Here is a 27,278-nt window from a genome sequence, read left to right as displayed (position 1 = left end):
CCTAGACCATCCTGAACGCCAGCCCTCGGTGCAGGGGTGGGGAGAGGGACTCGGCCTGGTGGGTGAGGGGAAAGCTGTGGCCTGGGCTCTAGACCTGGGCCTCTAGAGGGTGGGGCAAGGAAAGCAGGGCCCAGACTGCCCTAGGAGGCGATGGGCAGGGAAAGAACAGGGTCGGTCTGGTCTGGTTTGGACAAGAGGTTTATTCTTGCTTCCTGGTTTGGCAGTGGGCAGATTTGAAAGATCAAGGGAGGAAACAGTTTGACTAGGGGCTGGGCACAGTAGGTGAGGCAGCGCCAGGTCCTCGCAGCTCTGTGGAGACGCCAGTGGGTCAGTTTGGGGGAGAAGCAGTGAGCCGGGTCAGGGCGGGTGCCCTGCTAGGCGCTGAGCTGGAAGGGTGCGCCGTCCAGTGCATGCCACAGCTCCAGCCGGCAGTCGCTGTGGGTCAGGCACTCGCACCAGTGCCGCTGGCGCTCCCCACTGGCTCGGCTACTCAGCTGCACCCCACCTGGGTTGGAGGATAGGGCTCAGGAGCTGTGTGGGAGCCCATTGGGGCCCCCCCGCCGAGCTCCCCTGCACCCCCCCTCACCAATGAAGTCGTTGGCCGTGCCCAGGTCATAGTCCCACACAGACACCAGCAGTGTCTTCTGGGCCAGCTCCTCCCTCAGGCCGGCGTAGAAGAACTCCTGCGGGGAGGGGACCAAGGCAGGAAGGATGCGGCCTCAGAAGCAGGCTCAGGCGGTGAGTGGCTCACCTTAGCTGGGACCTGCGCCGTCTGACTGAGGCAGGACGCTGACCTCCCCCCCCAGAGCAGCCAGGACTGGCCTGGCCCAGCCCTGACCTACCTCATTGAACTCGGGGTTCAGGGTCTTCTTCCGAACGCTGGTCTTGTATTTAGATTTCTTTCCCACATTTGGATGCAGGAAACTGGGGAGGATGGGGTCAGGTTGGGTGTGGTCCTGCAGAGGTGAGCCCCAGAGGGGCTCTGAGGAACCCCCATGCCCACCCGTCTACCCCTGTTCACACTCACAGGCGGACGAAGGGGTCTGAGTAGCCATTGGCATCCATGGGGGCGAGGTGGGCGCAGCGCAGCACGCCCACCAGCAGGCCGCCCCGCTGAGAGCTGTAGCACAGTGACAGCAGGATGCGCCCGCGCTCCTCCCCGGCCACCTCTGCCTCCACCTCCTGCGGGGTAGGCTGGGGTCAGCCCCTGGGAGGCCCAGAGCCCACCCACCCACCAGTGGTGGCCGCGATGTGAGGACTCAAACTGGCTGCAAAGAAATCGGCCAGTGACTTGACTTCATGATTCAATTTCTAGAAAGAGCCACTGACCTGGTGCCCTGGAAGGGGACTCAATGAGTCAACTGTGCCCTCGAGGGCCTAAGAAGGGGAGGGGCTTGCCCAGGCAGGTCAGCTCAGCGCATCTTTGTGAGGAGAGGAAGGACACTGATGTCGCTGAGTGCCACAGACATGCTAAGAGCTTCCCAAATGGCCTCCCACTACGTGCCCATTGCCCCCTCCTGCAGGGCAGGCCCCTGCCTCTGACGCAGCTCTGTTCTCTACCAGGGACACACTGGTCTTTTCAGTTACAAAATCCACCTTCTTCCCCCACCACCCTGGGGACCAGATGCTGAATGTCCTTTGCCACATTCGGCCCCTGGTGCTTCCAAAGGACTCGGGAGGATGTCTGGGAAGAACATGCTTGTCCCACACTTCGCATAGGATTCAGTTAGGAGAAACCCAACCGCCGTGCCGCATTCGGTTCTCGGGAAGTGCCCCGTGAGCACCCATGCACCGCGGCACTGCGGTGTGGGGTCTGGGGCGGCACGTGGGCGGTACGGGGTGCCTGCCCCACCTTGGTGGGACTAGCCTGGCATGGTTTGGCAGTAGCTGTAGTAACTCCGGCCTTTCCATCTGAGGGGCCTGGGCCAGCCCTGCCACAGCCTGGCAGGTGCCCCATCCCACCTGGGCAAAAGGGGTTCTGGCCTCGTCTCTCGTGGAGCCCCCTGCAGTCACCGTCACTGCCTCTTGACAAGGGCCTGTCTAGGGCTACCAGCCCCAGGAGTGGCACCCACACTACCCCAGGGGCCGTCTTGGCAGTCAGGAAGCCTCACCCGGTCCAGTCCCCCTGCTCTTAGCTCCCTGGGCCATGGACAAATCCCACCTCTGCCTCAATGTGGCAAGGGTCTCTGCTCCCTGAGGGCTGTTCTGGCACGGAAGTCGCTGTCCCCAAGGCTCCGAGCACTCAGATCCTATGAAACAGCCTCCGTCTCTCCAAGCCCCCCTCAGCCCCTGCCTGATGCTCTTCAGCCTGGGCCACCCCAGGCCCGTCCCTTCCATATCCCTGCTCACCTGCTGTCCTACCCACCTTCTCATATAGGGACATGCCACGGGCTGTATCCAGGCTCTTGGGCCTCTTGGTCTGAAAGCATAGAGCTGTCACCTTGACTGGACACTGCCCAGGTGCCCTTCCCTGCCCCTCCCCTCTCTAGCTCCCCCATCACAGCTTCCTGGGCCACGGAGCCCCACCCCATGCGCCAGCCCCACTCACCAGCCTCCGCTTCTCCAGACACACATCGAAGCTCCTGGCTCGGTTGGGTGCCAGCTTCCTCAGGGGCACCCACAGCTCCCCCAGGGGAGGCGCCTGCCGCCGTCGCCGCAGCCATGGGTCCTCACACACACACAGCCTGGTGGCCACCAAAGTCACAACTGGCCAGGCAAGCCCCCACCCCTTCCCGTTCCCTCGGGGCCCAGGCCCAATGCTCACCGCAGGGTCTTGCGCCCAGCGTCCTGGCGGGTGAAGCCGTGATAGGTAAGTGTCTCTTCCCAGACAGGTCCCCTTGTACCCCGAACCGTGCGTGTCCGCAGCTGGCTGGCCTGGGGGCCAGGCAGCGTGGGTCAGGGCCTCTTCAGTTCCCAGGGTCCCACCCTCCTGATGGGATCCCCAGTTGCACATTCCAGCAATGGGGAGCTCCAAGCTGGGTGTGTGGCCAAGGGCAGCAGTAGGGGCCTCACCTTGCTGGCCCCTGGAAGCAGATTGGCTTTGACATAGGTGTCCACGGAGCCTGAGGCTGGTGGCTTGAGGCCCTGAGAAGAGACAATGTGGGGCAGGCCTGTGGCTCAGGCCCTTGGCTCAGGGACCCCGTCCTCATCCCCATCCTTACCTTGGCACGGTGAGCTGTGCAGTGCAGGGCACTGTTGTCCGCATCGAAAAGAAGCGTGAACTCAAGGGTGCCCAGGGCAGCTAAGGGCAGGTGGCAGGCAGGGTCAGTTCCTACCAGAATCCCCCCCCCCCCGGTCCCCGCCCCGCCCCCCTCCACACACACACACACACACACACACACACACACACACACGGCATCATGCCTCCTGCCTTGCCCCTCTCCATCAGATGCCTGGGATGCCCACACCCCACCCTGGCTGTGCTGAGCCTAGGGCGTCCCCCTTGTCCCCTGCTCCACTCACTGCTGTCATCTGAGTCTCCTTCTGGCTCTGGGTCCGGCTGCAGCTGGGGTGCAGAACTGATGGTGGGGGCCACTGCAGGGTGCAGGTCTGGGGTGCGCAGGGCAGGCTCAGAAAACGGGTAGAAGTGCGGGAAGTAGTCAGAAATGAGGTGGATAGGCCGGATGGGGCCTGGGCTCACGTCGATGGCCATGTGCTCCTGCATGCTCACCCGCTGTGGCCGCCTGCTGCTTGCTGCTGCCGCCGTGCCCGCCATGGGGGCTCCGGCCTGGGGCCGATTCAGAGAAGCCCTGCAGACTGGAGATGAGGGGACTGCACGGGGCCAAAGAGACAGGGCGAAGAGGCATCACTGAAGGGGCTGGGGCTGGGGTCCTGGGTGGCAGCCAGGATCTGAGGACAGCGCTAGGTCAAAGCAGGTGGGATGGGGGAGAAGGGGGGGGGCTCCAGCCTGGGGGGGGACCAGAGCGCAGGCAGTCTGGCCGGCTGGGCTACTTACGTCTCTGAGAGCTCCTCCACCTGGTTTGGTTCACTGCTGGCGCTGCGTGTGCGCCTGACTGAGATGCCCTGTGAGAGCAAGTGTGACCAAGGACCTCCGGGTACCCATGGGGGAGGGGCTGGGGCTCAGAACCCACCCCCAGAGCTCAGGAGATAGCACCTCCCTGGCCTCAAACCCAAGGGTCCCTTAGTGAGGGGGGCGGTGCCTCAGCCTCCCTGCTCCTCCCTCACCACTCCCCCCCAACCCCCCATTCACATGCTGTCAGAGTTATTTTTACCACCATCATGAGGCCCTGCTCCAGGGTAAGGCTGGAGGGCCAGAGGTGACACACAGGGTGAGGGCAATGAGGGGGTGTGTGGGGAGGAGGTAGGTGAGATGGGAGCTGCGCAGGAGGAGAGAGCATGTGGGAAGGTGTATGGAAGGGGGAGGAGTGCGGGGCACTGTGGGACGTGTGGAGGGAGGGCTTCTATGGAGGGGGGGCCTGGGGAGGAGGGGGCACCCGGGAAGAGGGCTTCTGCAATCTGGTCCCCTTGCAGCTCAAGCTTTTTAAAACATAGATCACTTCAACACCTCTCCCCTCTCTGGTCCTGGAATAAAATCCTAACTCATCACTGAGACTTGTCCCCTTGGCGCAGCACGTGGTCCCCTAGGTGGTAGGGTCGCCCCTGCCCCTGCATCTCCAATTTACTCTTCTTGGTTTCCTCGAACACCCCAAGCTTTGCGCATGTGCTGCTCCTGCTGCCCCACCTTCCCTCCCCTGCCCTTTAACCCTGCCCATTCCTGCTCACTTTTGGTTTCAAGGTCACTCTGAAGGAGAACTTGGCTGGCTTTTGCCTGCTCAACCTTCCCTCTTCCCAGTGGTCCTTTGGAGGCCACCCCTTCCCTACTCTCAGTCCAGGAGTCTCATCCTCTTCCCCAGACTTGTGCCCCAGACTCTGCCAATCAATCAATTCCAAAGCCAGCAGGCCACATGACAGGCTCAGGGAAGGGCATGTGACCCAAGGCAGGCCAATACAGTGCAATTCTGGGTTAGACTGGCCGAGAAAGGGAAGCTGTGCTTTCCGTTGAGGGAACACCGGTGCTGTGCCATCCTAGAGCTGTTGCCCTCTCCTCACCTCTCATCCCTGTGGATTAGAAAATGCCCCTGAGAGTGAGGCCAACTCAGTGGGAAGCACAGAGAAAGCGCCCCTGGATCCAGCCATGCCTGAAGCTAGTGATCTCTGGAGTTCGTAATCACCATCTCTCTTTTGGCAAAGTCAGTTAGTGGATGGAATTTTCTATCGCTTTTCCTGGCTAATACTGCCCACCACCACGTCATGGTCAGACCACCGACCCCCTCAACTCTCACAGGACCCTGCTCTACATAATCGATGTATAATTCCACTATTATCTGTGATCAATTACTGTGCAATCACATGATTATCTGTGTGATCTGGTCTAAGGTCTACTGCAGAGGCCAGGCCAGCATCTGGCTGGTCCTCAGATGTGGCCCCAGCCCAGCAGCTGGTGCATGGTGGGCACTGGCAGTAACATGCAGGGCTCGCCTCCAGACACCTGCAGCCTGGCATGGAGGAGGGAACAGTACAGCAGCCAAGAGTTTGGGCTTGAGTCAGAGAGGGCCTGGTTCGAATCCCAGCTTGGGGTAACATTGGGCAAGGTGTCTCTCGTCCCTGCGCCCCCGTCTCACCAGCCAGGGAGTGTTGGCCCCACCTCATAGGGCTGTGCTGAGGGTGAAATGAGAGATGATGCCAAGTACCTGGCACACACTAAGTGCCCACTGATGGGGATGACAGTGTGATTGGACAGAGGCACCCAAGCCAGGCTTTGCCCAAGGGAAGGGCCCCAACGCAGAAGATGTAAGGGCCACAGAGTTGGTAAAGGCTCTTTATTCAGTCCTGGAGCGGTGCTGGTCTGGCAGGGAGAAGGCAGGGGCCACTGAGGGCCAGGCCTTCAGCCCCTGGACTGCCCAGGCAAGACCAGGCGGGGCTGGTAGGCACCAGGTGCCAACAGCTGCAGGGTGAATTCGGTGATGATAGCTGTGAGCCCCCAGACACGGTATGGCCCATGAAGGAAGACAGGTAGTGTGTAGCGGAAGTGGCCACCCTGGCAGAAGTGGGTGTAGCCCTGGTTCTGCGCCTGCAGCAGGTGGGCTAGGGGCAGTGCAAACACGTCGTCCACCTGTGAGTAGGAGGCAGTGAGAGGGTGGACAGAGGACCGGCCACTGCTGCCTTCCCCCATTCGGACAACCCAGTTCCTCAGCTGCCCCCCTCAACTCACCTCCTCGGGGTTGGGCTTGAGGCTTTGGGGATCCAGTGGGCCCACACCGGCTAGCACGGGCACCACGGTGGTCTTCCTCTGGTGCAGAAAGGCAGACAGTCAGGGAGACATGGCCCTGGCAGGGCTTTGGGACTGGGGAGGGAAGCCTGAGAGGAAGACCCCATCTTGCCCTCCAGAGGCCTTTAGCAGTCAAGGCCAGGTCCACCTGCTCCCTGCCCTGGGGCTCACTCCAGCCATGAGCCTGACTCGAGCCTGCCTTCAGGCCTTTGGGCCCTCCACTTAGAACAACCTTCCCTTACTTTTACTACCCTAAAATCTGCCACTTGTCATTCAATCCCTTCCTACCCTGTGAAGCCTTCCCCAACCCTCATCCACTAAGCTGAGCAAAGCTGGCACACCCCGGAACAACTTCCACCCTGGGACCCTGTGAAAAGGGGATGAAAATACCCCTGGCCCCTCTCTGATGGGTTGTATGGGGATAGACGTCTTCCAGGCAGGTGTCTGGTGCTCCACTGCATTCTATGTCTGCCAGTCCATGACCATGCTCCCTGTCCGGGGGCAGGCAGAGTGGGGGAATGGGGTAAGGGCTGGCAATGGCCCCAGGGCCTGGCGGGCTCACCTGGTCATATACGGGCTGTAGGACACCCCACACATGGTCCTCAGGCACAGCCAGGCCCAGCTCCTCGCGGGTCTCCCTCAGGGCCGTGTGCACCACGTCCTGGTCAGCGGGGTCACACTTGCCGCCTGGGAAACTAAATAGGCACAGGCAGCCTGGTCCTTGGGCTGTTAGGGCCATAGAGCGGTGGGGATGACAGCTGTGGCAAAGGGTCAGTGACCCACCTAAGCCTCGGTCCCTAGTTTGCAGTGAGGCCTCTGGCAAGTCACAAGATCTCACAAGTTTACTTCACTGAGCAGTGGGGGTAAGGGAGAGAGGCCCTGGAGCTTAGAAACACAAATTCTGTCTATGGTGGCCACACTGGCGCTGAAATTGACCCTAAGCTGTCCCCAGTTCCCGCCGAGGGCAGGGTCAGGACGGGAAACCAGGAAGCCCAGTCCAGCGCTCTGGCTAGGCTCTGGGACCCGAAACTCCCCAGAGTCGCCGGGAGGGGGCGGAGTCCTGCATTTTTAGAGAGTGGGATAGTGCTTAGAGAGGTGTCGCCACCCGAGGTGGTGCGGACGCGCCTGGGGGGCTCAGCAAGGCGCCTGGGCTGAAGCATTCCCAGGCTCCGGGAGGAGGGACGCGGGTCGCCGACCCGGTCATAGCCCGGGGCCGACGTGCTCTCCGCAGAGAATGGTCTCCGAGGCTCGGAGAGGCTAAGAGCCTTGCCCACGATCCCGGCGGTCTCTGGGGTTCAGCGGCCGCCTCCGAAAAGGGAGAAGAGTTCTCGGGAGGTGTACCTGACGTCACCCTTGTGCCTCCCGGCCAGGCGGCTGGACCGCAGCGTGTAGAGCAGCGCCGGGACCCCGCGCACGGAGCACAGCGGCACAAGCACTGCGGCCGCCGCAGGCCGCGTGCGGAGCCGGGCTGTAGCCTCCGCCAGCAGCCGCCGACAGCGCCACTCGCCCTCCGCCGACAGGCAGTTGGGCAGCATGTCCGGCCGGGCGCCGCCGGGACAAGGGCGCCGGGCTTCGGGAGGAAAGGGGCGGGGCAGCGCTCACACTCCTGCAAACCTGGTGGGGGCCGCGGGAGCAGTAGGCCCTAACGCCCCGCCCGGTCCCTAGAGGCTCGTAAGCCGGGCCAGTTCCTTTGGGGGCGGGGCTCCGCGGGACAAGGCGGGGCTCCGCGGGACGGGGCGGGGCCCCAGACGGGAGAGCGGCGGGCGGGGCTTGAGGGAGAGCCTCCGCTCTGAGATCGGGGCGTGGTCGGACGGGGCGTGGCCAGATACCTTGGGCTACCCGCCGAGAGGCGATCCTGGGCCTCGGGCGGAGCTGAGAGGAGGGTCGGGCGAGTGTTTTCGATCCGGGTGGAGCAGCTCGGGTGGTGCGCCGTCCGGCAACCGAACCCGGCCCTTCTGGCCGCGGAGTTCAGGAGTCGTGGCGTCTTGCTGTTGAGGCCCCCCCGGGCTCCGCGTCCCTCCGCGCCCCAGTGTGTGGGGTCCTCTTCAAGGACCTCACAGGAAGTGCTCCAGGACGGGCGGAGTCGGTGTTTAGGGGGCTCAGGGGGCACCCCTTGGAAGGCCGAAGACGTCGGGGGCCGGAGGAGTGCCCTTCGGGCCCTCTTTCCTGGTTCCGCTAGGTGGCGCGCGCCGCGCCCTACCGCCTCACGGGACCCACTCCAGCCCAGGCTTTTGCCGAGTTTTCTCCCTTCGCCTTGTCCCTGCTCCCCAACAATTTCTACTCCTTTAGGTATTAGTTTAAATGTCACTTTCTCTAGAAGCTCTCCTGTCTCGAATCCCTCCACTCACCCCACCTTGGCCCATCAGGTCATTGCCTGTTGTGGTTCGTCACCTGTCCACCAGACCCTGGCCCCTCGAGTACCAGACAACCCTAGCCTTCCTTACGCAAGGTACCTAAACGTGGAATGGTAGGTGTTACCATACTTTGCTTTGACTCTGAGCACTTGCCTCTCTGAGCTGCAGTTTCAGTCATCCGAGCACACATGGCCTGGCAGGAAGCTCAGCCCAAAAGTCCCACCAGTCGGCTGTTGTCATCACATTTACCATCACTCTGTTCTTCCAGGATGCCAACTGCACTGGGCAGAGCTTTGGGATGTCTGCAGCCCAGACTCTGGGGTCTGGGCATTCCTGAGGCCCTCCACCCCGATCGCTGAGGACAGAAGTGCTCTGACCATCCATGCCAAATAGTTTAATGTTTGGAGTAAGGGAGAGGTAAAGTGGGGTTTGGAAGAGTCACCTCTAAGACAGAAGGGGGCAGGTTGGGAGGTAGGGGGCCTGGTTCCAAGCCAGGCTCCATCCCAGGCTTGCTGTGACTGAGCAGGCAGCCTCCTTCTCTGGGCTTCCACCTGTACTGCTGTCCTTGGGAAGAGAGGGGTTCTCTGCAGAGGTGAGGCTGGAGGGGTGGGGTCCAGAGAAAGAGGACTCTGTCCACAGGTGACCCACCATCACTGAGGGGCCTGGCGAGACCCCAGGCACATGGTGCTGGGGGACAGAAGCCCCAGCCCAGCTTGGAGAGGCAGGCCTTCCTGATCCCTGTCAGCCTGGATATTGGGGAGGGGGTATGGTGTCGGTCGGGCTCTTGGGATTCCGAGGGGGCTTGAGACTCCAGTGTAGAGGTCCTGGTAGGTGAGGGGCCGATAGGTGGCTGGGGTCAGCAGAGCCTCAGGGGGGGCCAGCAGCTGATGATGGAGTCGGGCAGGGGTTCTGGAGGTGGAAGCTGGAACTTTGTTGGGGTCTGAGGGAGGAAATGGTCTGAGTGGACCCTAGACTTCCACAGCATGCCCTGTCCCCTTCTACTCCTCCCATTCCAAGTTGCCCACCTCTCAGCTTTTGCTCTTGCTCTTTCCTCGGCCTGGAATTTCTACCCTACTTTCTCCCTCTATCCAAACCCTTCCCAGTCCTCTAAGGCCCAGCTTGGGAACCACCTCCTCCAGGAAGCCCACCTGACACCCCCCCCCTGCTCTCAGCACATTTTTCCTGCTCTGTTCTCTCTGCCCTGGGCCCCAAATTGTTTTAGAAATCTCTGCTTCCTCCTCTCTGTCCATGCAGATGCCCATTGGGCTTGCTGAGCACGCTGGAGCCCCTTCTTGGAGGCCCTGAGACCCTGGCCCCTTGCTTCCCACCCACCATGCAGGCTCTGGGTCTGGGGGCTGACCTTTCTCCTGCTCTGTGGAGCCCTTCATCAGGCAGGGGCTGAGGCTGCTGCGGCTCCGGGCTGGGACACTGAGCAGGGGCCGTGGAGGTATAGTCCTGAAGATGGGGCAGGCAGGAACGGGGTCAGGGGGTCAGGGTGAAGAACCCAAGCCAAGGGTCTAGTTCAGAGTCAGACAGTGGGACCCCAGGACAAGTCAGTGGGCGTAACCCTGAAACAAGGGTCAGTAGCAGAGGCTTTAGGCGATGCCTGGGGATGTGGTTATTGTGGGGCTGGGTTAGGGCAGCAGGGTAGAACTGGCAGGGGCCAGACGGTACCAGGAGTCCGGGTCACTCTCCCTAAAGCCCTTGGCAAAAGGGTTGCTGGCGATTTTCAGCTGGGTAATCTGCAGAGGAGAAAGTGAAATTATGGGCCAGCACTGAGCCGGGGAAAGGCTGTCCTCCCTGGACCCACTGGTCAGGAGACCCTGGGATCCAGAACCACAGAGCCAGTGGATGTGCAGGCAGGGGAATGACTGTGGGAAGATGCCCACTGAGTCCCAGGGCAGGGGAGAATGGCTGGGGTCTGTGTGTACGTAGGGGCTAAGAGCCTTGGGTCTCAGTCTCTACCCCTGTGAAATGGGGCTGGCAGGTGCCCCGGGAGCTGTGCCCCACCCACCCGGTGGTTCTGATATGCTGTCACGGCCGTGAACTGGGTCTCCGTGAAGATGAAGGACTTGAAGTTCTCCTGGGCGTAGCGCTCACTGTCCTTGCGTGGGTCCACGAAGACCACGTGGAAGCGAGGCTGGTAGCGGTGCATGGAGTTGAGAATGATCTGTGGGGGGTGCAAAAAGTGCAGGGGTGGGGGACAGCAGAAAGCTGTCACTGAGGCGTCAGTCCTTCTCCCTGGGGCAGAGAGGCTGCCGTGGGCCTGCTGCCCCCCTTTCTTGTGCTGGTGGTACAGGGTCAACTTGAGAGTCTACAGTTCTGTGTCAAAGCCCCTTGTATCTGAGCAGCCTTGCCGCTTGGCCGTCTCTCACACCCACATCTAGCTGCCCGCTTTGCCTTCAGAACGAAGCAGAATCTGGCCACCTCTCACCCCATCGCTTCTACCCTAGACAGCCTCCGTCATCTTTCACCTGGGTTTCCTCAGCTGCCACCTGGCTCATCTTCCTGCCTCCACCTGGCTCTTCTGTCCATTCTCCACATAGCAGCCCGAGTGAGTCACAGCAGGTCACTGCTTCCTCAAAACCTTCCTGTGGCTCCCACCTCACAAAGAGTAAAAGCCAACTGGCGCTGCCGATCAGCCCGGCTGCCTCCAGGATCTCTCCCTCTCCACCCGCCTTCCCCTCCTTGATCCACTCCAGCCACTCAGGAGCCTCCTTGCACTTCTCCCCCAATTCCCCGACATTCCCTAGTGTCAGGGCCTTTGCACTTGCTGCGTTTTGTTGTTGTTTTTGTTTGGCCTGCAACAGCTCCCCTTCTGTATGCTTAGGCTTCCTCTTCCATGTCTGTTCAGATGTCACCTCAGCAGCTTCCTGGGCCTCCTGCAAGGAGCAGCCACCTCCCTCAGCCATCCCCACCCCCACCCCGTTCCTTTTTCTCCTGGCATTCATTACCATCTGACACTGGATCCAGTGTCTTCTGGCTTCTTTGCCCCCCATGAGCCCCCTACCCCAGGAGGTGAGCCCTGTGAGGGCAGGGATCTTTGTCTACCTGACAAAGTGTCAACCGTGCTGTGTTCTGGCACCTACCACGGGCCTGGTTCGTGGTGGGCGTTCTATAAACATTGTCCATGAGAGGGACACTGCTGGAACATTCCCACACCCCTAGCCCACTTCCCCACCTACCTGGACAGTCCCATCTGCTGTCCAACCCCCGCCAGGTGAGCTCGGTCCCCCAGCTTTGACTATTAGTAAAGGGCGGGGATGCTGGGCTCCAAAAGCCCAGCCAGCCCTGGCTCCAGGCTTTGTCTCAATCAGGCCCCAGCGTTCCCTGCCCAGGCCAGCCCCTCCCCGCTGTGACCCGGGCCTCACGTGGCCGTTGTCATCCAGCAGGTTGTTGGTCAGCTTGAGCTTGTCGAACGACACGATCTGGCGCATCCACTGGGCACCCTTGGCGGGTGAGTCAGGGTGGAAATGCACGCGGCCGGGCGTGGCCGGGTCCGCCTTGCCTGCCACCAGCCAGGCTGAGCTGTGGAAAGCGTACCTGGGGAGCAGAGCGAGGTGGTGAGGGCACCCCATGTGCACCCCACAACACCTCATCTGCTGCCCCCACCTGGAGCCAAGACTGGTGGGACGCAAGGGGTATCACTGTCTCCACTACTGCCCATGCACTATGGCCATTTTGCACACGAGGAACCAGAGGCTCCAAGACTGCTCTCTGGCCCTGAGTTCCCTGTGGTTACACCTGCTGCCCTGGGCTCGGCTCCCTCCTGCCACCAGGCTCCCATTATTGGCCTAGGGTAGGCCTCCCTGACACTGGCTGCTCGGACTGGGCCCTGCCTCCTCACAGTGCAGTTGGAGGTCGACTTCCCGTGCAGCACCTGAGGTCGGAGCCGCCCCCCCGCCCCGGGCCGGCCCCCAGACCTGTATCTCTTGTCATCCAGGGGCAGGAAGTCCATGAGCAGGGCATAGTCAGCCAGCGAGTCCATGCCCAGGATCTTCACCTGGAAGGTCGGGAACATCCTCCTGCAGGAGGTAGGTGCCATGAAGCATGACCGCGGCTCCAGCCTGGCCCCGGCCCCCCACCACACATGCACCCTCCACCCCCTGCTCGCACCTGCCTGCCTTGGTGACAATCATCTCTGTGCCCAGCTGGTTGAATTCCTCCCACAGAGCCTTCATCTCCAGCTGGACTGTCACGCTGGACACACATGGGTTCTTGGGACCCTGCCCAGTGGGCTCGGCCACGACTTGGGTCCCTGTAGAGCCAGTGGAAGGGCCTGATGGGAATGGAGAAACCAGCTGGGGCTCCCAGCTGGAGCTGGTCACAGGCAGGGTGTAGGTCTCTGAGGGTGCAAGTACCCTGAGGCCGGCAGAGAGGAAGGCTGGGGAGAGAGGACAGAAGTGTGGGCCCTTGCTTGCCTCACCCACCCCCATTTTACCCAGCCAGCCCCCATCCTTCAGGCTGCATCTAGGTGCCTTTTCCTTCAGGAAGCCCTCCCTGACTGCCAGGCCTGTGTGTTCCCATAGTTAACTTGACTCAGCATCACCTCATAAAGTAAATGCTCACTTAAAGCTCCTAGAGGCTGGAAACCAGGCCTGTCTGACTCCCCAGGGAATCCTTGAGCCATCAGGTGGCCATGGGGCCTTGAACAAATTGTTTCATCTCCCGGAGTCTCGTTTCTACATGCATAACAAAGGATTTTTAATACCTGCCTCTTAAGGCTGATGTGAGGATTTGTGAGGACACATACAGGGCCTGGCACACAGTAGGCCCTTCATAAATGACACATGTTATGGATGATAGGACTTGTGAGGTTGTGGGAGTTGGGTGGGGGTTCTTTCTCAGCTCACTGGAGACTCCACTGCCTGGTCCTGCTTAAGGAGAGCTGAGCTGAGAGGAGAGCCCATGAATTACCACGACTTGCTCTTATCCATCTCTGACCTAGAAAACCTGCTCAAATCCTGCCTCCAGAAGCCATCTTTCTTCTCTGACCTCCTCATTTTTTTCTAAAAATCCCTTCTTTTGATTTGCAGTCCTGGCACAAGTCTTGGCCAAAAGTTTTGCCACCCTCTACCCTTCCGGTTAACAACAACAACAATCCTAACTACAATGAGATATGACTTTACACCCATGAGAATGGCTGTTACCAAAACAAAACAGGAAACAAAAACAAAACCAAAACTATAAGTGTTGGCGAGGAAGTGGATGGAGAAATTGGAACCCGTTTGCACTGTTGGTGGGAATGTAAAATGGGGCAGCCATTGTGGAAAACAAAATGATGGTTCCTCAAAAGATTAAACTTAGAATTCACATATGACCCAACAACTTTATTTACTTGTAGGTATATACCCAAAAAGAATCCAGGGCAGGGACATGAGCAGATAATTGTACACCCATGCTCATAGCAGTGGTGTTCACAGCAGGCAGAAGGTGGAAGCAAACCAAGTTTCCGTCGATGGACGCATGGTCTGTCCAGATACATTATTCATTTTTATTATTCAGCCTTAAAAAGAAAGAAGTTCTGACACACGCTACAACATGGATGAAGCTTGAGGACATTATGCTGAGTGGAATAAGCCAGTCACCAAAGGATAAATACTATATGATTCTACTTATAGGAGGTCCCTAGAGTCATCAAATTCATTGACAGAAAATAGAAAAGTGGCTGCCAGGGACTGAGGGAGGGAAATGGGGAGTTAGTGCTTAATGGGGACAGAGTTTCAGTTTTGCGAGATGAAAAAGCTCTGGAGATGGATGGTGGGGATGGTGGCACAACAGTGTGAATGTACTTACTGCAACTGAACTGTACACTTAAAATGGTCAAGATGGTAATATTTGTTATGTATATTTTACACAATTAAAAATCTTTAAAGAGAAAAAAAATCCTGAAAAATAGATAATTAGTTTCTAGCAGCCCCAGGAGAGACAAAGGGCCTGGTAAAACCATGGAATCCCCTGGGCAGAGGTGGAATTTCGATGTTGGATGGATGGACAGACAGATAGATAGGTGGGTGAAGAGAATGGCTAATGAGCTAACAGGTCTGCAGCCCCTGGCCAGAGCTGGCACAGAGTAGGTGCCTGGTGCGAGCGTGGGCCCCCGGGCCACGTATGAGAAGTGGCTCCTCGCTAAAGCCGGGACATGTCTGGGTCTGAGGGTAGGACTCTCTGAGAGTGATGGACCACATCAGGTCTGCATCCCCCAGAAGAGCATGAAGGGTGGATAGACAGATGTCCCCCACCACCTGGACCAGGGCATCCAATGGACAACTGCCAGTGCAACATCCAGGTAACTGAGGCCAGCCCCCAGGGTCCATGGTGGTGGGTCCCAAGGGAGAAGCTTACGGCTTCTCTGGGCCTGGGGGCTTCACAGGCTGGCCACTGGCTCCCTGCCTATCCCGACAGTGCCTCAGGAACTCTGGGGAGGGGCCTGTCCTCTGCTCAGTTCCTCTAAAAGCCAGCATCCCTTAGGGTTAGGCCCACAGCATCAGTCAGGTCTGGAGAGGAGGTTAGAGGTTTCTTGTCCAGCCCTTGCCCTGATACTCAAGGGGTGAGGCCCAGAGAGGAGAGGGGACAGCCCTAAGATTCCCCACGCCTGATAAAGCTTTCACCTCCCAGAACCAGCTCTGTCCCCCTGGCTGTCAGCACCCCATAATTGCACGGTGGCTTCGAGTCCATCAGCCCTGCTCGGACAGGATCTGAGGCCTCAGCCTGGGGTGCCCCTGCCCCACCCTCTTGCCCAGGACCTGGGTCCAGTGGGGTTTCCTTGGTCCCCACGCCCAGTCTCTGCTCTGCTCAGCTCACCCTGAAGCCTAGCCAACCCATGGGGCTGCCTCAGCTGCCCGCACTGTACCTGCCATGAGGACAGCCTGGATGTCCTGCTCCTGGAGAAGCCCTGCTCAGCTAGGGTGGGGCTGCGAGTGCCACCCGAGGGGGCCCTGCCTGCCAGGAGGGGTGGTCAGCCACTCCTGGTCTCCTGGTCCCTTCGGCAGCACAGCTCAGCTCTCAGGTTTCATTCCCGGTTTCTTGGTAGGAACTTCTTTCTTCCTTGTCGCCCAGGTCTTGGTTCTCCACCTGAGCCGGGCACCTGGTCTCAGCAGAGGGGACTCTGGCTCTGGGTGCAGGGCCCCTTCCTCAAGCCACCCTCACGCGGCACTGTCAGGCCACTGGCTGGGCTAGCCGGCAGCTGGCGTGATGCCGTGCGGGAGGAGGGCAGGTGGGGAGGCTCTGACGTGTCAAAACCTCCCACTCCGCCTCCCAGTCCTCCTTCCTGGCTCCCTCCCTTCCCCAGCTAGGAGCCCCCCAGCCATTCCTGATCAATGGGCCCAAGCGCGGGGTGGGGGACCATCTTGAGGACGGGCTGGGTGGTGCGAAGGGGCCCAGGGCTGACCGACTGGAGGCGCTGAGGGCCCATGCGGCCTCGGGGAAGTTGGGGAGGCCACAGTTGTGGCAGCAGCAGAGGGATGAATGGCAGAGGCAGTGCCCTCTCACCAGGACCCAGACCCCTGACCTGGGGCCGCTGGTGTGAAATCACCAGGAAACATGAGGGGGCAGCCGCAGCAAGTGATGACAGAGGCAGAAGCCCCGGACTGGGTAGGAGGAAGCCTTGTCCTCTTGACGGCTTGGCTCAATGAGCTGTGTTACGCTGGCAGGTCCCTGACTGTCCCTGTGCCTCAGTTTCCCCAACTGAACTCAGTGCATAATCTCTTCTGCCTGGGAAGGGCTGGCCCAGCCTGGGGAGCAGTAAGCAGGCCCCATCCTGGCTGATGGGGCCTACATAGTCCCCATAGGGTTGGAGGCTGGCCCAGGTTGGAGGTCGCTGGGGCGGTGTCTGCTCTGCCTGCAGGTCTGTCTGTGTTCTCCAGCCCGACCGGTGGCCCCTGCCAGTCCTGGGTTGGGCACTGGGGGACACCTGAACCACTGGTCAGGAAGGCAGAGGGGCTGATGTCCCCTGAAGCTGGTTGCTCTCAGTTGAGAGTATTGTTTGGCTATTTGATCCCTGTCATGTGGCCCAGGGAGGGTCATCTGGCTGGACCCCAGGTTTGCCCACTCTGGGAGGAAGCATAACACTAGGCAAGGGTACCTCACACTGGGCCGGGCATACTCGACGGGAGACCCCAAGGCCAGCTCGACCCTCACACACCTTCTCCGGAGTGTGGCACTGGTGACATGGGGTTGGCAGAGGCCCATTCCTAAGAGGGGCCAACAGTCAGAGAGACTGGAGGGGCTGCTTCTCTCCGAGCGTGACACCCGGTCCCGCCCTGAACCTCATGCCTCATGCAGACCTCTCCTCCCTTCAGCTCAGACGTGCCTGCTGCTTCTGTCCCTAAGTCCCAGATGCCTGCCTGCTGAGCCGGGAGGGGTCCCACAGGGACAGGGTAGGCTGGCCCTGGTAACACGCCCACACCCAGTTGTTTGGGGAAGGCTGCACCCGCTCCGGGGTTTGCTGCCAGACAAGATGGGGCAGGAAGTTCTCTGTGCTTGTGAGGGAGGGTCCTAGTGGTGCCCAGGGGCTACCCAGTGAGGTGTGGCCATGCCACCCTGCCCAGGATCCACAGTGGGGCGGGTGGGAGGTGGGAGAGGTGATGGAGGGGCCTGGTGGCTCCCCCTCAGCCCGGACTCCCTGGGGCAGGCCAGCCTGGGGTTCTGTTGGCTCATGATGTGTGTGAGTACGTGTGTGGTTGCACACGCCTTTGCTCTGTGTGATGGGAAACCCCGTCACATGTGCACATGAGCGCACTGACATACCAGCGTATGAATACACATATGCACACAGCTGCTAACCTGTCACCCCTCGTGTTCACACGTGTACAAGCTCCTGTGTGCACAGATACACACGCTCACACACACACACAACCTCCGTACGCACACACCAGGCACACAGGCACAACTCCGCCTCCTGCACAGCCCCCCTCCCCTCTGGCCAGCCTTTCCTGCCGGAGGCGCAGACTGGCCCCTGCCCCCTCATCCATCTTGCCTGCCAGCACGTCCCTGGCGCCCCGGTATCCTTCACACCTTCTCATCTCACTACTCAATAGCAGGAGGCAGTGTGGCAGCTGTGGCCGCGGGGAGATGGATGGGCCAGGCAGGGGTTTGGGGGGGGGCCAGGGCGTGATGTCTCAACAGGACGGAGCCCTGGGCTCCACCAGCCCCACTGTCAGCCAGGAACTACGACCTGTCGGGCTCAGGTGGGTGTGGGCAGTGCCCTCAGGGCCCCGTCCTGCCCTGCCCGGTTCGGCCCTGACATGGACACCCTGCAGAGAGTGCCTGGGTCACCAGACCCTGAGCCCACTCCTGCCCGACGCTGACCTGGGGTGTTCTGGGTGGCGGAGGAACCTCTGCCTCCCAGGTAGGACTTCCCCTGCCCCAACCCTAAGGCACCTCCTCCCTGTGTCCCCACACCTGGGTGGACAGAGCCTTGTTGAGCTGTACCCCTTCCCCAGCCCTGACTCCCCCTGATCTCCCATGGGCGCTGGGTTCATTACACACCTGGAAATGCACATCCGGGCTATGCGCCCGACCACATACAGATCCTCCCAGAAGAACAGCCAAGGTACTGAGGCTGTTGGAAACATGTATGTACACACACACACACACACACACAGCACCTGAAGCAGGCACATGCATGGGCACTCACACACGTGTGCATATACATGGGCACACACTTCTGCTCTCCCAGGTTTGCAGGGGCTTGGAGATCCCCCTCTGTTAATGGCCTCTGAAAGTGCCCCTGCAGTTTTTCCCCAAGTCTCCTCCACAGCGTAGGATCTTCCCTGGAGAAGTGTGGGCACAGAGACAGCTATCACTTGCTCCAGGACACACAGCATGTCCAAGGCCACACTGGGCCAGACCTGCTCCGGATCCTGAGGTTACAGAAAGGGGCCAAGCAGGACAGAGGACACGAACCATGAACCCCTAGACATCTTCCACTTTATAGAATAGGAAACTGAGGCATGAAGGTGGCGGGTATGAAAAGGATCATGGTATATATCAGGTGGCAAAGGGACCCCTGAGCTGGGCATTGTGCCTCAGGCCGAGGCTGGGGTGGCCTGGGTTAGGGACCCGGGGTGGGGGCGGGGGCCAGCATGGACAGGGCGGGCACGGAGAACGTGAGCTTCTCAGTCTGCAAGAAGGCAATGCCCTTGTCGTAGTAGCCAGCCTCGTTGATGAATACGGGGTACACGGTGGACTCCCCCTCATAGAGCACGTCCTCACCACTGAACATCTGGAAGATGGGTGCACCAGGCCTCAGCGGCTCGAAGTCTCGGTCCTGGGAGGAGAGCCAAGGGCCAAGATTGCTGGGGCTGACCTCTGTCCCGGCCCCAGTCAGGGCGACCCAGCAGGGACTGCCCAAGAGACGCCCCTCACTTAGGGCCTCGCCCACTCACTCCATTACTTCCTCAATGTGACAGGGTGTCTGCTGAGATGCCAACTGGCACTGTGTCTAGAAATGGAGACACCAGTCACCTTAGAAAGACAGTTGTCATTGTGGAAGTGTAGCCTAGCGATTATGGGCACAGACAGTGAAGCCTGGGTTCAAATTCTTGCTAACTGTGTGACCTGGAGCAAATCACTTAACCTCTCTGTTCTTCAGCTTCGTCGTCTGTAAAACAAGGACTATGATCTCTTCCCTATCATCCTGAGGTTTAAATTAAACGGCTAATAGTGCTTAAAACAGTGTCTGGTGCTTAGTATAATGAATACAATATAAAGGTTTATTAAATAAATTTTAAAATTGTGCAGGAAATCACTCAAAATAACTGTTATTACTTAGCCTCTGCAAGGAAGACAGGCAGGACGGCTTAAGACCCTCTAGCCCTAACACTGAAAGGATGGATCCCCCTCCACCACAACGCTGTTCCAAGTAAGGTAACACCTCAAAATAAAACTCAAAGTCATAGTCAGAGCAAAAAGGTCAAACCAAGTTCTGATTTTTCCTACAGTTGTTACTTTGGTCCTTCAGAATATTTTTGATATATCAAATTCTTCCCAATATTGTCTCTCTTTCATGTTCTCAGCGCATGCCAGGTCTGTCTGCTGGGTCGCTGCCCTGCCTGGGGGTCCGATAGGGCCGACAGAGGAAGGTGGAGGCCCCTGAGACAGACACCCATCCTTGCAGAGGTTCAGAATTACTTGATCACCTCTGATACCGGAGAGTTCCCGCGCCTGAGTTCCACCCGCAGAAAAGGACCCTGCTGGCCTACAAGGACTCATCATGAAGGAGGGGCTTCTGGCTTGGCAGTGGGTTCAGCAGTTGAGCTTTGAGGTGCGCGTGGGGAGGACTGGTGCCAACAGAACAGGTGGCCCCCTCTGAAGCCCTCTAACCTCTGAAGGCCACATGGGGAACTTGGGAAATAGTTACTAATGAGGCTAAGGCCGGGGCCCCGACTCAGGCACTCCTGCTACCTGGGTGCTGTAAGAAAACAGAGGCCGGGGGAGCCTGGGCCTTGTTCCACAGCGACCCCATGTGGCAGCAAGCAGAGCGGCAGCTGGTGGGCCACCCGTTTTCCCCAACCTTCTCCCTGCCAGATGTCGAAGCAGGGTCACCCAGTTCCTGGACCATTCAGGAAGGGGAGTCCTGGAGAGGGAGATGCTGGGCTCCATGAGGACGTGCATAGGGACGCTCGCGGAAGTCATTGGAAAATAAAGAGGGGGCTCTGTATTTGCACCTCCAAGCAGGGGAATGGGGCAGGCCTGCTCCACGTCCCCTCCCTCCCTCTGCCTTCTGTGGCCAGGAGAGGTGTCTCCGGGCTATTGAGGAGCCTCTGGTGTCTTCCACAGGCACTGTGAGTGTCACTGGGGCCCAGAGCTCCAGGCTCGTGTGCCGGGTTCCCGGAGAGGCATGGGGGCCCAGGCTACCGTCCTGCTCTTGATTCTAAGATGGTGGTGACTCTGTGGGAGGCTCTGTGGTCCCTGCCTCTGGGCCTTGGCTTTCGGACGCCCCCCCCCCCCCCCCCGCCTCCCCCCCCCCCCCCCCCCCCCCCGCCCCAAGGCTGTGAGCCAGGAGGCCACAATCCATAGGAGGCCACACTCCACACACATACCTGCAGCTGAGGATGCACCGTGCCTGCCAGGTCCCCCGCCTCCGTGCGTGGGAAGTCCATGCCCCTAAGGACTCGATATGCTTCCATCTCAAAGGCAGGAAAGGCTGTGCCTGTGCGGGGCGTGGGGGGTAGGCTGCATCCATGAGCTTGTCCATCCCTCCAGGCCCCAGGGCAAAGTGGGCTGTGAGGGACCCTCAGGACTCGTTCCCAGCCCACCCAAAAGCCTGGCTCCTTAGCCCCTGGGCCAAGCCCCCTCCTCTTTGGGCCTCAGTTTACCAGCAAATCCTGGGGGGTCTCACCTTGGTTGAAGAGCTGGATGAAGTCCAGAGCTGCAGCCACCAAGGCCCTCATCCTGGTGAAAAGGTCAGCCCGCAGCACGCCCTGAGGCTGGGGACCCAGCTCCAGGGCTGGGGACCAGGAAGGAAGGGGTCAGGCAAGTGCCCCAGAGAGGGGGGATGCCGGACCCCAGGCCCCTGACACCGCCCATCATCTGGCCCCGCACTTCCCAGCCCCGCCAATTTCTCCCAAGGTCGTGGCACACCCATTCCGTTCTTGGCCACTGAATTCAGGCTACCACTCTCCTCCTTGGGCAGCTTGTATAGGATGACCCGGCAGGGCAGCTCCGGGCTCAGCATCTGTGAGCAGAAGGGTGGGTCAGGGCCCCAGGAGGGGAGATGGGGAGTCACATAGAGACAGCACAGGGCACCACCTGGGGAAGTGGGGTGAGGGGTCCAGAGGGCCTGGGGTATCTGCGGGTGGCCGGCCCCAGGGACAGGAGCCCAGGGAACCACCTCCTCCGCACCCCCAGCCACGGAGGCACCAGAGCCATTGGTGTTCTCTTCCCAACCTCCCTCGCTCCGCAATCTGGGGGCACAGGGCCACCTGTAGGTGGCGGTACAGGTGCATCGCAAAGACATTGTGGGCGGTGTCCACGATGAGGCAGGTGCCCATGTTGGCTGTGGTGTTGTGCAGGTCGAGGACAAAATCAAAGGCCCCGCCTGAGGCCATAGGCCCCAGCAGCTGGTTCAGCTCTCGGGCCCTTGTCACCTCGTATGGGTCATCTGGGTGGGCCCTGGCACTGCAGGAGTAGGGGTAGGGTATCAGCCACTGACAGGCTCTGTCAGAGAGACAGAGCAGCTCAGGGACTCATCCCTCGTGCCTCTGTGGCATGCCTGTCTTACCCAGAGCCCTTCTTGGCTCCCCACTGCTCCCGTAAAGTTCAAACCCTCAACCTGGTCTTGCCAGCCTGCCTTATCAGCGCTCACTCCAGCCACACTTCTTAGCACTGTGCTGGTCTCACTGCCAGACCTTTGCACCTGCTGGGCCCTTCCCTGGAAACTCCTTTTCTCTTCTCTTCACATGGTTAACTTCTAAATCACCCTTTAGGGTTTGGCTGAGATACCACCTCCTCCAGGAAGCCCTCCCTGACTACCCGTAGCCAGGTTAGATGCTTTGTGTTGCCCCCACCCCTGCATTTAGCCTCCTGGGTTGTGGTTGCTGAGTTTATCCTGTCTCCCCCAGTAAGCTGAAGATAACACCTTGGTCCTACTCCCCATTCTCAGAGGAGGCCCTGACCCACTGTGGTATCAGGAAGGGCTTCCTGGAGGAGATGACATCAATCTGGATTTCCCTAAATTGAAAAAGGAAGAATGGGCATTGAGAGCAGAGGGGTGTGCGCTGCTGGTGGCTGGAGGAAGAATTTGAGGTGAGGACCTCGGTGCCAGGCTAACGGGCTGGGCCATCCTGGCAGGCAGGGGCCCCAAAGCCGCGAGGACACTTACGTGAGGAAGGTGTTGGTGAAGGTGCGATTGAGGTCACGGTCCATGTAGCGACGGCAGGCGGCTGTGGCCGCCGGGTTGGCCAGCACAGGCATGGCAGAGAAGCTGGGTCTCTGCAGCTCCCCCGGGGCCCGCAGCCAGTGCTGGGCCAGGCAGACGCCAGACATCTCATTGCCGTGGGTGCCCCCGGTCACTGCCACGCGGCGCAGAGGCTCTCGAGGCACAGGCAACGAGCACATTCTGGTATGCGGTGAAGGACCTGGTGGGCGGACCTGCTGAGGCGACTCCAGCACAGATGTAGAGCCCAGTGCTCAGAGCCAGGATAGTGGTGGTGAGCTCCCTGAGGTCTGACGAGTCCAAGCCGGGCAGGGCAGCTGCCTGTCAAAAAGTATGGCTGGCTGGTAGCTCGGCTGAGTCCCACTGCACCTCCATGGCTCAGCTCAGGGTTTGTCCCTCCTGGTGCCTGCAGCCCCTTTAGCACCCTTCCTGGGAGGGCACCCTGCTTTTCTGTGAGACCATTTTACTGCTCCCTTCGGAGAGAAGGCATTTCTTCCTCATAAGTTGGGGCAGTGGATTCACCGAGACACACACCCTATAACAAAAGGATTAGGCTCCCATTCTATAGATGGGGAAACCAAGGCATAGGATGGGAAGCAGAGAACATCACGTGCATTAGCTATGGAGCTTCAGGGTTCCAGGTGACATCTGCTCCTTCCTGCCCCTCCTGCGTGCTCCTCTGAGCCAGTGCAGGGACCTCAGGGAGCGGGGTGGTTACCTGCTGATGGGGGTCTGGGCTTCCTGGCCTGCCAGGGCTGGGCTGCCCCTCCTAGACTGGCTGGTATTTATGGGGCTGGAGATCCCTGGGCAGGAAGTGTTTGCCACAAATTGGTGGCGAGCAGGGAGTGGGTGGTGCGGGTTGAAGTCCAGCCAGAGGTCAGGAGCTCTGTGGTCTCCCCACCCAGCTCCACCCCACACTGCCACTGGCCACGGCCACAGTCCACTGCGTTCAAGCCTGTAGCCAGGCTTGGATCCTTGCCCCCACCTCCCAAAGTCAAGTAGGGCCCCCACTTGGAAAATTACTTGCAGGGAATCTTTAAGGCTTGGGATGAAGATGAGCTTCTCCCGAGAGCGCCTCAGAAGGCGGTCCAGCATGGACTGTTTACTGTGTCGGGGTCCAGCCAAGGCCGGCGGGCCTGGAATGCAGCCTTTGATCCACTGACTGGGCCGTAGGCCACCACCAGCCCAGGCTGCTGCGTTTCCTATTAAGACGTGTGCCTTGGCAGCTGCCCCACCCCTCTGTCCCCTCGGCAACGTGCTTCTGCCCTTGCAGCCCCCAGAGGAGCAGGGGTAACTCAGAGATTCATCTTGCTTTGTTTTGGAAGTGACCGTCAGACCCACTTCACAGATGTGAACCTGGGGCTCAGACAGAATGCCCAAGGGCACACAGGGCACTAGAGCAGAGCTGGAGCTGGCACCTGGGGGTGTCCAATCTGAGCCCACCTTCTGGGCCTGTCCCTCCCCCAGGCTTAGAGTTGGTGTGAGGGTTAAATGGGATCACATGCATTTAGGGCCCAAGGGTCCCCACTCCAGGGTACAGTGGAGTCCAGACTCATGTAAGTGATGCCAGCGTGGGGCCCAGAGGCCCTGGCTGCAGAGGGGTTCCTGACCACACATCTCCCAGAGCTCCCCAGGGCTCTGTCATGGCCTCAGGGACGGTCCAGAGGTCACTGAGGAGAGAGGCAGAGCCAGGCAGAGCTGGGCAGTGAACTGTCCCCCACCGTTTCCCCCCTGCCATCCCCAGGCATCTGGTCTCAGGCCTTCTTCGCTCCCAGACTTAGTCCTCCCAGGCTGGTTCATCCCTGGCCAGAACCAGGCCCACCAGCTGGCATTTCCGGTGGCCAGGCCCCTCCAGGCCAACCCTCTTTGCAGCTGCGCAGATCACATTCAACTCATGGTGAAGCCTGGGCCTGCCTCTGCTGTCCTGCCCTCCACCCTTATCATGGGGAAGGTGGCTCCCCTCAGGGCAGTGGGTACCTTAATAGGATAGCTGGGCAGGGGTGATGAAGTGTGAAGCCGGGTCTCCAAGGGAGCGGGGTCCCCTGGTACCTCCTGGAGGGGAGGACCCCCTCCTAGGGTCTGGACGGCAGCAAAGGGAGGGCAGAGACCACCATCAGGGTCATTGAATCTTCACCTGCATTGGCCCTGGAGGGCAGGCAGCGAGGCGCGTTTCACAGTACGGACCTGGGCTCTAGGAGGTGGAATGACTTGGCCGAAACTGGTAGGTGACGGTGGAACAAGTCAGCAGGCGAGCCTGTGTCTGTCTCCCTCCCAGTCCCAGCTACCCACATACTCTGGGCAGAGGCCTCAGGGCCCGCGGTTGCTCCAGAAGCCATGGTCTCCAACAGAGAGGCTGCCCGCTCTGCCGGGATTCTGCTGACTTGTTGCTGGCCTCTTAGGGAGGAAGGAAGGGCCTACTCAGCAGACCTGGCTATTTTTGGGGGTCCTGGGGGCTGGGGAACTTTCTGCCAGGAGGTGCTGGGCCCCCAACTCTGGGGAGGAGAGCAATAGGGGGTCCTGCAAAGTTTCACTTCCCTGGGTGGGGTCCAGCTTCCCTGTTTCAGAGGGTGTATACAGAATGGAAGGGGGTCCGGGAGCCGGGGCAAGAACCCCCAGAAACAGCAACCCCCAATCCCAACTGAGTGCATGTGTGTGTGCGTCGTGGATCTGTGTGTTCACATCTGTGCCATGTGTACCGACGTGTGTCTGTGTTGCAGTAGCGAGAACAGTTGAGGTGGGCCTTCTGAGTCTCACCTCTAAGCCCAGGAAGTAGAGGGGTCCCCCGACCCCCTTGGCTCTGACACCCATTCCTGACAGGCTGTGTGACTTGGGGAGAGTCAGTGCCCTCTCTGGGCCTCGGCTCCTCCTGAAATGGGAGTGAGGCTCTCTTCCAGCCCCGGGTAGCTGTGAGGAGTGAGGGCGCACCCCAAGCTTGGAATAGGCACACGCACGGCAGACCCTGGCAGGGCCAAGGGCAGCGACATTGTGTCAACGCGGCCAACGTCGTCACCACAGTTGGGGAAACTGAGGCCCAGAAAGAGGTTAAGACCTGAGCCAACCCACAAAATTGTAAGGCTTGGCCCAGGAGAGCCATGTGACGTGAGAGCTACTCCTATGGGCCACTGTCCAGTGGCTTTGGAGCTCCTGCCTGCCTGCCCTCCGTCCTCCCCAGGCTCTAACTCCCTCTTTGGCCTCTGCTCACTCCCCATCTGCTGTCTTTTCACAGCACCCTCGTCACAGCCTGTTCCTCCATCCCAACCCCCCACCAGGACCACCCTGTCCAGTTCATCCCACTGGCCTGGTGTTCTGGGGTGGGGATGAGAGGAGGACACCTCATATTGTAGTTTTTCTTAATGGCCCCACTCTAGACTACGGCCAGTTACCACAGTGGAACCTGCACCTACGGCTGAAGTTGACCCCTGAGCCCGGAGGGACCCTGGGATGGCCCCTAAGCCTCGGGCGGCAGAACACCACTGCTGGACAAGGAGAGGCTGCTGTCCCAGACCTTGAGGCCATGACAGAGCCCTGGGGAGTGTGTGGTAAGGGGCCCCTCTGCAGCCAGGGCCTCTGCCCAACGCTGGCTCGGCTTACATAAGAGTCTAGATTACACCGCATCCCAGAGTGGGGACCCCAGGGCCCCAGACATACGTGATCCCATATAACCCTCACACCAACTCTGTGAGGTAGGTGGGAACCCCATTCGACAAGATAAGAAAACAGAGGCTCAGAGAAGTGAAGGGTCTTGTCCAAAGGCACCCAGTCACGATGTGGCCGTGAAGCCATGTGAACCCAAGCTTCCTAGGTGGTGGCGCTACTGCAGGAAAGGGTCGGGTGCTCTGTGAGCCAGACTAGGCCACTGAGACGTCTGGAATGTGAGCTGCATTCCTGGGGGAGGCAGTGCCTGAGTGGAGGTGGGGGAGGGGCAGAGGTCAGCGGGAGGGAGAACTGGGAGGAGAGAGCCACTGTGCAGAAGCCTGGAGGGGCTTGAGGCTCTCTGATCTGTGTTTAGGACACAGACTTTGTGTGCTGAAAAGCAGGACACAGACTTTGTTCTGTGTATGGATGACACCGCCTCCAGGTCTGGGCCTGGTCAACCATGACTGAGAGAGAAAAGGGCTGGAATTGGGAAGGGCGGTGTGAATAGGGGCTGCTGGACATATTCGTGGTCTCTCCTGAACAGCCTCCCCAGGGTGGAAGGGAGAACATGCTCTCAGCTTCCCTTACGGCCAGGATGCAGTCATGTGACTCCATTTTAGTAGTCAGCGGCCACCGAGACTCAGGCATTCTGGGACTGCCCTCCCCACCCCCAGTGGGCCCCCCCGAGCCACATTTCCCTTGGAGGCTTTGCCCTGTCTTTGAACCACAGCAACCAATGGCCAAGAGGACACAGGGAACAAGATTAGGTGTGGTGACAGCAGTGAAATTTCCAGTCTTCACTGGGCAGAATCTTCTGTTCTTTGCTCACTGGGCTCACTCCCCATGGCCTGGAGATGCTCTGATTCTTTTCAATCCCTCTGGCTCTCTGTTCAGTCCGATGGCCATTTGGAGGAAACAGCTTCCCGTGGCAGGGGTGGGGAGAGTGGAAATCTCTCAGACCCAGGCCCACTGGTCACTCATCTTCTACCCGGGCCACCTACCCGTCCAGCCGTTCATCCACCACCCCACCCGTCTAGCCGTCACCTCATGCATCCATTCAGCCAGCCACTCGCTTGCCCTTCTACCCACTCATTAACACCTCCATCTATCCATACAACTA

The 27,278-nt window shown here is 59.8% G+C and overlaps 4 protein-coding genes across 4 annotated transcripts; all 4 read right to left on the bottom strand.

Moving 5' to 3' along the window:
• Nucleotides 1-186: 186 nt before the first annotated feature.
• LOC117030553 (double C2-like domain-containing protein gamma) lies at nucleotides 187-4,331 on the bottom strand. Its single transcript, XM_033120688.1, has 11 exons — nucleotides 3,956-4,331; nucleotides 3,463-3,771; nucleotides 3,162-3,241; nucleotides 3,013-3,084; nucleotides 2,765-2,874; nucleotides 2,549-2,684; nucleotides 2,366-2,419; nucleotides 1,028-1,182; nucleotides 843-924; nucleotides 587-683; nucleotides 187-505 (listed from the first exon to the last, which is right to left on the bottom strand). Exons 2-11 carry the CDS (start codon nucleotides 3,713-3,715, stop codon nucleotides 375-377), a joined length of 1,170 nt encoding a protein of 389 aa, XP_032976579.1. The 5' UTR covers nucleotides 3,716-3,771; nucleotides 3,956-4,331; the 3' UTR covers nucleotides 187-374.
• A 1,494-nt stretch (nucleotides 4,332-5,825) lies between these two features.
• Nucleotides 5,826-7,979, bottom strand: NUDT8 (nudix hydrolase 8). Its single transcript, XM_033119020.1, has 4 exons — nucleotides 7,631-7,979; nucleotides 6,852-6,984; nucleotides 6,233-6,310; nucleotides 5,826-6,133 (listed from the first exon to the last, which is right to left on the bottom strand). Exons 1-4 carry the CDS (start codon nucleotides 7,822-7,824, stop codon nucleotides 5,906-5,908), a joined length of 633 nt encoding a protein of 210 aa, XP_032974911.1. The 5' UTR covers nucleotides 7,825-7,979; the 3' UTR covers nucleotides 5,826-5,905.
• Nucleotides 7,980-9,073: 1,094 nt separating this feature from the next.
• Nucleotides 9,074-15,739, bottom strand: TBX10 (T-box transcription factor 10). Its single transcript, XM_033120867.1, has 8 exons — nucleotides 15,497-15,739; nucleotides 12,760-13,027; nucleotides 12,567-12,668; nucleotides 12,015-12,186; nucleotides 10,658-10,813; nucleotides 10,318-10,385; nucleotides 10,004-10,098; nucleotides 9,074-9,583 (listed from the first exon to the last, which is right to left on the bottom strand). The coding sequence occupies exons 1-8, from the start codon at nucleotides 15,501-15,503 to the stop codon at nucleotides 9,294-9,296; spliced, it is 1,158 nt and encodes a 385-aa protein (XP_032976758.1). The 5' UTR covers nucleotides 15,504-15,739; the 3' UTR covers nucleotides 9,074-9,293.
• A 2,812-nt stretch (nucleotides 15,740-18,551) lies between these two features.
• On the bottom strand, nucleotides 18,552-23,366 carry ACY3 (aminoacylase 3). The gene is made up of 7 exons (XM_033118982.1): nucleotides 23,241-23,366; nucleotides 22,469-22,843; nucleotides 21,570-21,765; nucleotides 21,229-21,322; nucleotides 20,987-21,094; nucleotides 20,688-20,797; nucleotides 18,552-18,913 (listed from the first exon to the last, which is right to left on the bottom strand). Exons 2-7 carry the CDS (start codon nucleotides 22,702-22,704, stop codon nucleotides 18,698-18,700), a joined length of 960 nt encoding a protein of 319 aa, XP_032974873.1. The 5' UTR covers nucleotides 22,705-22,843; nucleotides 23,241-23,366; the 3' UTR covers nucleotides 18,552-18,697.
• Nucleotides 23,367-27,278: the final 3,912 nt, after the last annotated feature.

Source organism: Rhinolophus ferrumequinum, chromosome 11 (assembly GCF_004115265.2).
Source record: "Rhinolophus ferrumequinum isolate MPI-CBG mRhiFer1 chromosome 11, mRhiFer1_v1.p, whole genome shotgun sequence".
NCBI classification, from domain to species: domain Eukaryota; kingdom Metazoa; phylum Chordata; class Mammalia; order Chiroptera; family Rhinolophidae; genus Rhinolophus; species Rhinolophus ferrumequinum.
This window is presented reverse-complemented; position numbering and strand designations above follow the sequence as displayed.

Bases quoted from the DNA above. Each gene is read 5' to 3' on its own strand.
- LOC117030553 (XM_033120688.1), bottom strand. From the start codon at position 3,715: ATGGCGGGCACGGCGGCAGCAGCAAGCAGCAGGCGGCCACAGCGGGTG. The intron at 3,242-3,462 runs GTGAGTGGAGCA...ACCTGCCCTTAG, and splicing joins AGGAGACTCAGATGACAGCA to CTGCCCTGGGCACCCTTGAG. The intron at 925-1,027 runs GTGAGTGTGAAC...CATCCTCCCCAG, and splicing joins TCAGACCCCTTCGTCCGCCT to TTTCCTGCATCCAAATGTGG.
- ACY3 (XM_033118982.1), bottom strand. From the start codon at position 22,704: ATGTGCTCGTTGCCTGTGCCTCGAGAGCCTCTGCGCCGCGTGGCAGTG. The intron at 21,323-21,569 runs GTGGCCCTGTGC...TTCTGCTCACAG, and splicing joins ACCTGTACCGCCACCTACAG to ATGCTGAGCCCGGAGCTGCC. The intron at 21,095-21,228 runs GTGTGCCACGAC...CCTGGTCCCCAG, and splicing joins AGTGGCCAAGAACGGAATGG to CCCTGGAGCTGGGTCCCCAG.
- NUDT8 (XM_033119020.1), bottom strand. From the start codon at position 7,824: ATGCTGCCCAACTGCCTGTCGGCGGAGGGCGAGTGGCGCTGTCGGCGG. The intron at 6,311-6,851 runs GTGAGCCCGCCA...TTTCTGCACCAG, and splicing joins TACAGCCCGTATATGACCAG to AGGAAGACCACCGTGGTGCC. The intron at 6,134-6,232 runs GTGAGTTGAGGG...TCCTACTCACAG, and splicing joins TCAAGCCCAACCCCGAGGAG to GTGGACGACGTGTTTGCACT.
- TBX10 (XM_033120867.1), bottom strand. The intron at 12,187-12,566 runs GTCTGGGGGCCG...TCTGCTCCCCAG, and splicing joins CTGGATGACAAGAGATACAG to GTACGCTTTCCACAGCTCAG. The intron at 9,584-10,003 runs GTCAGCCCCCAG...TTCCTCCCTCAG, and splicing joins CTCCACAGAGCAGGAGAAAG to ACCCCAACAAAGTTCCAGCT.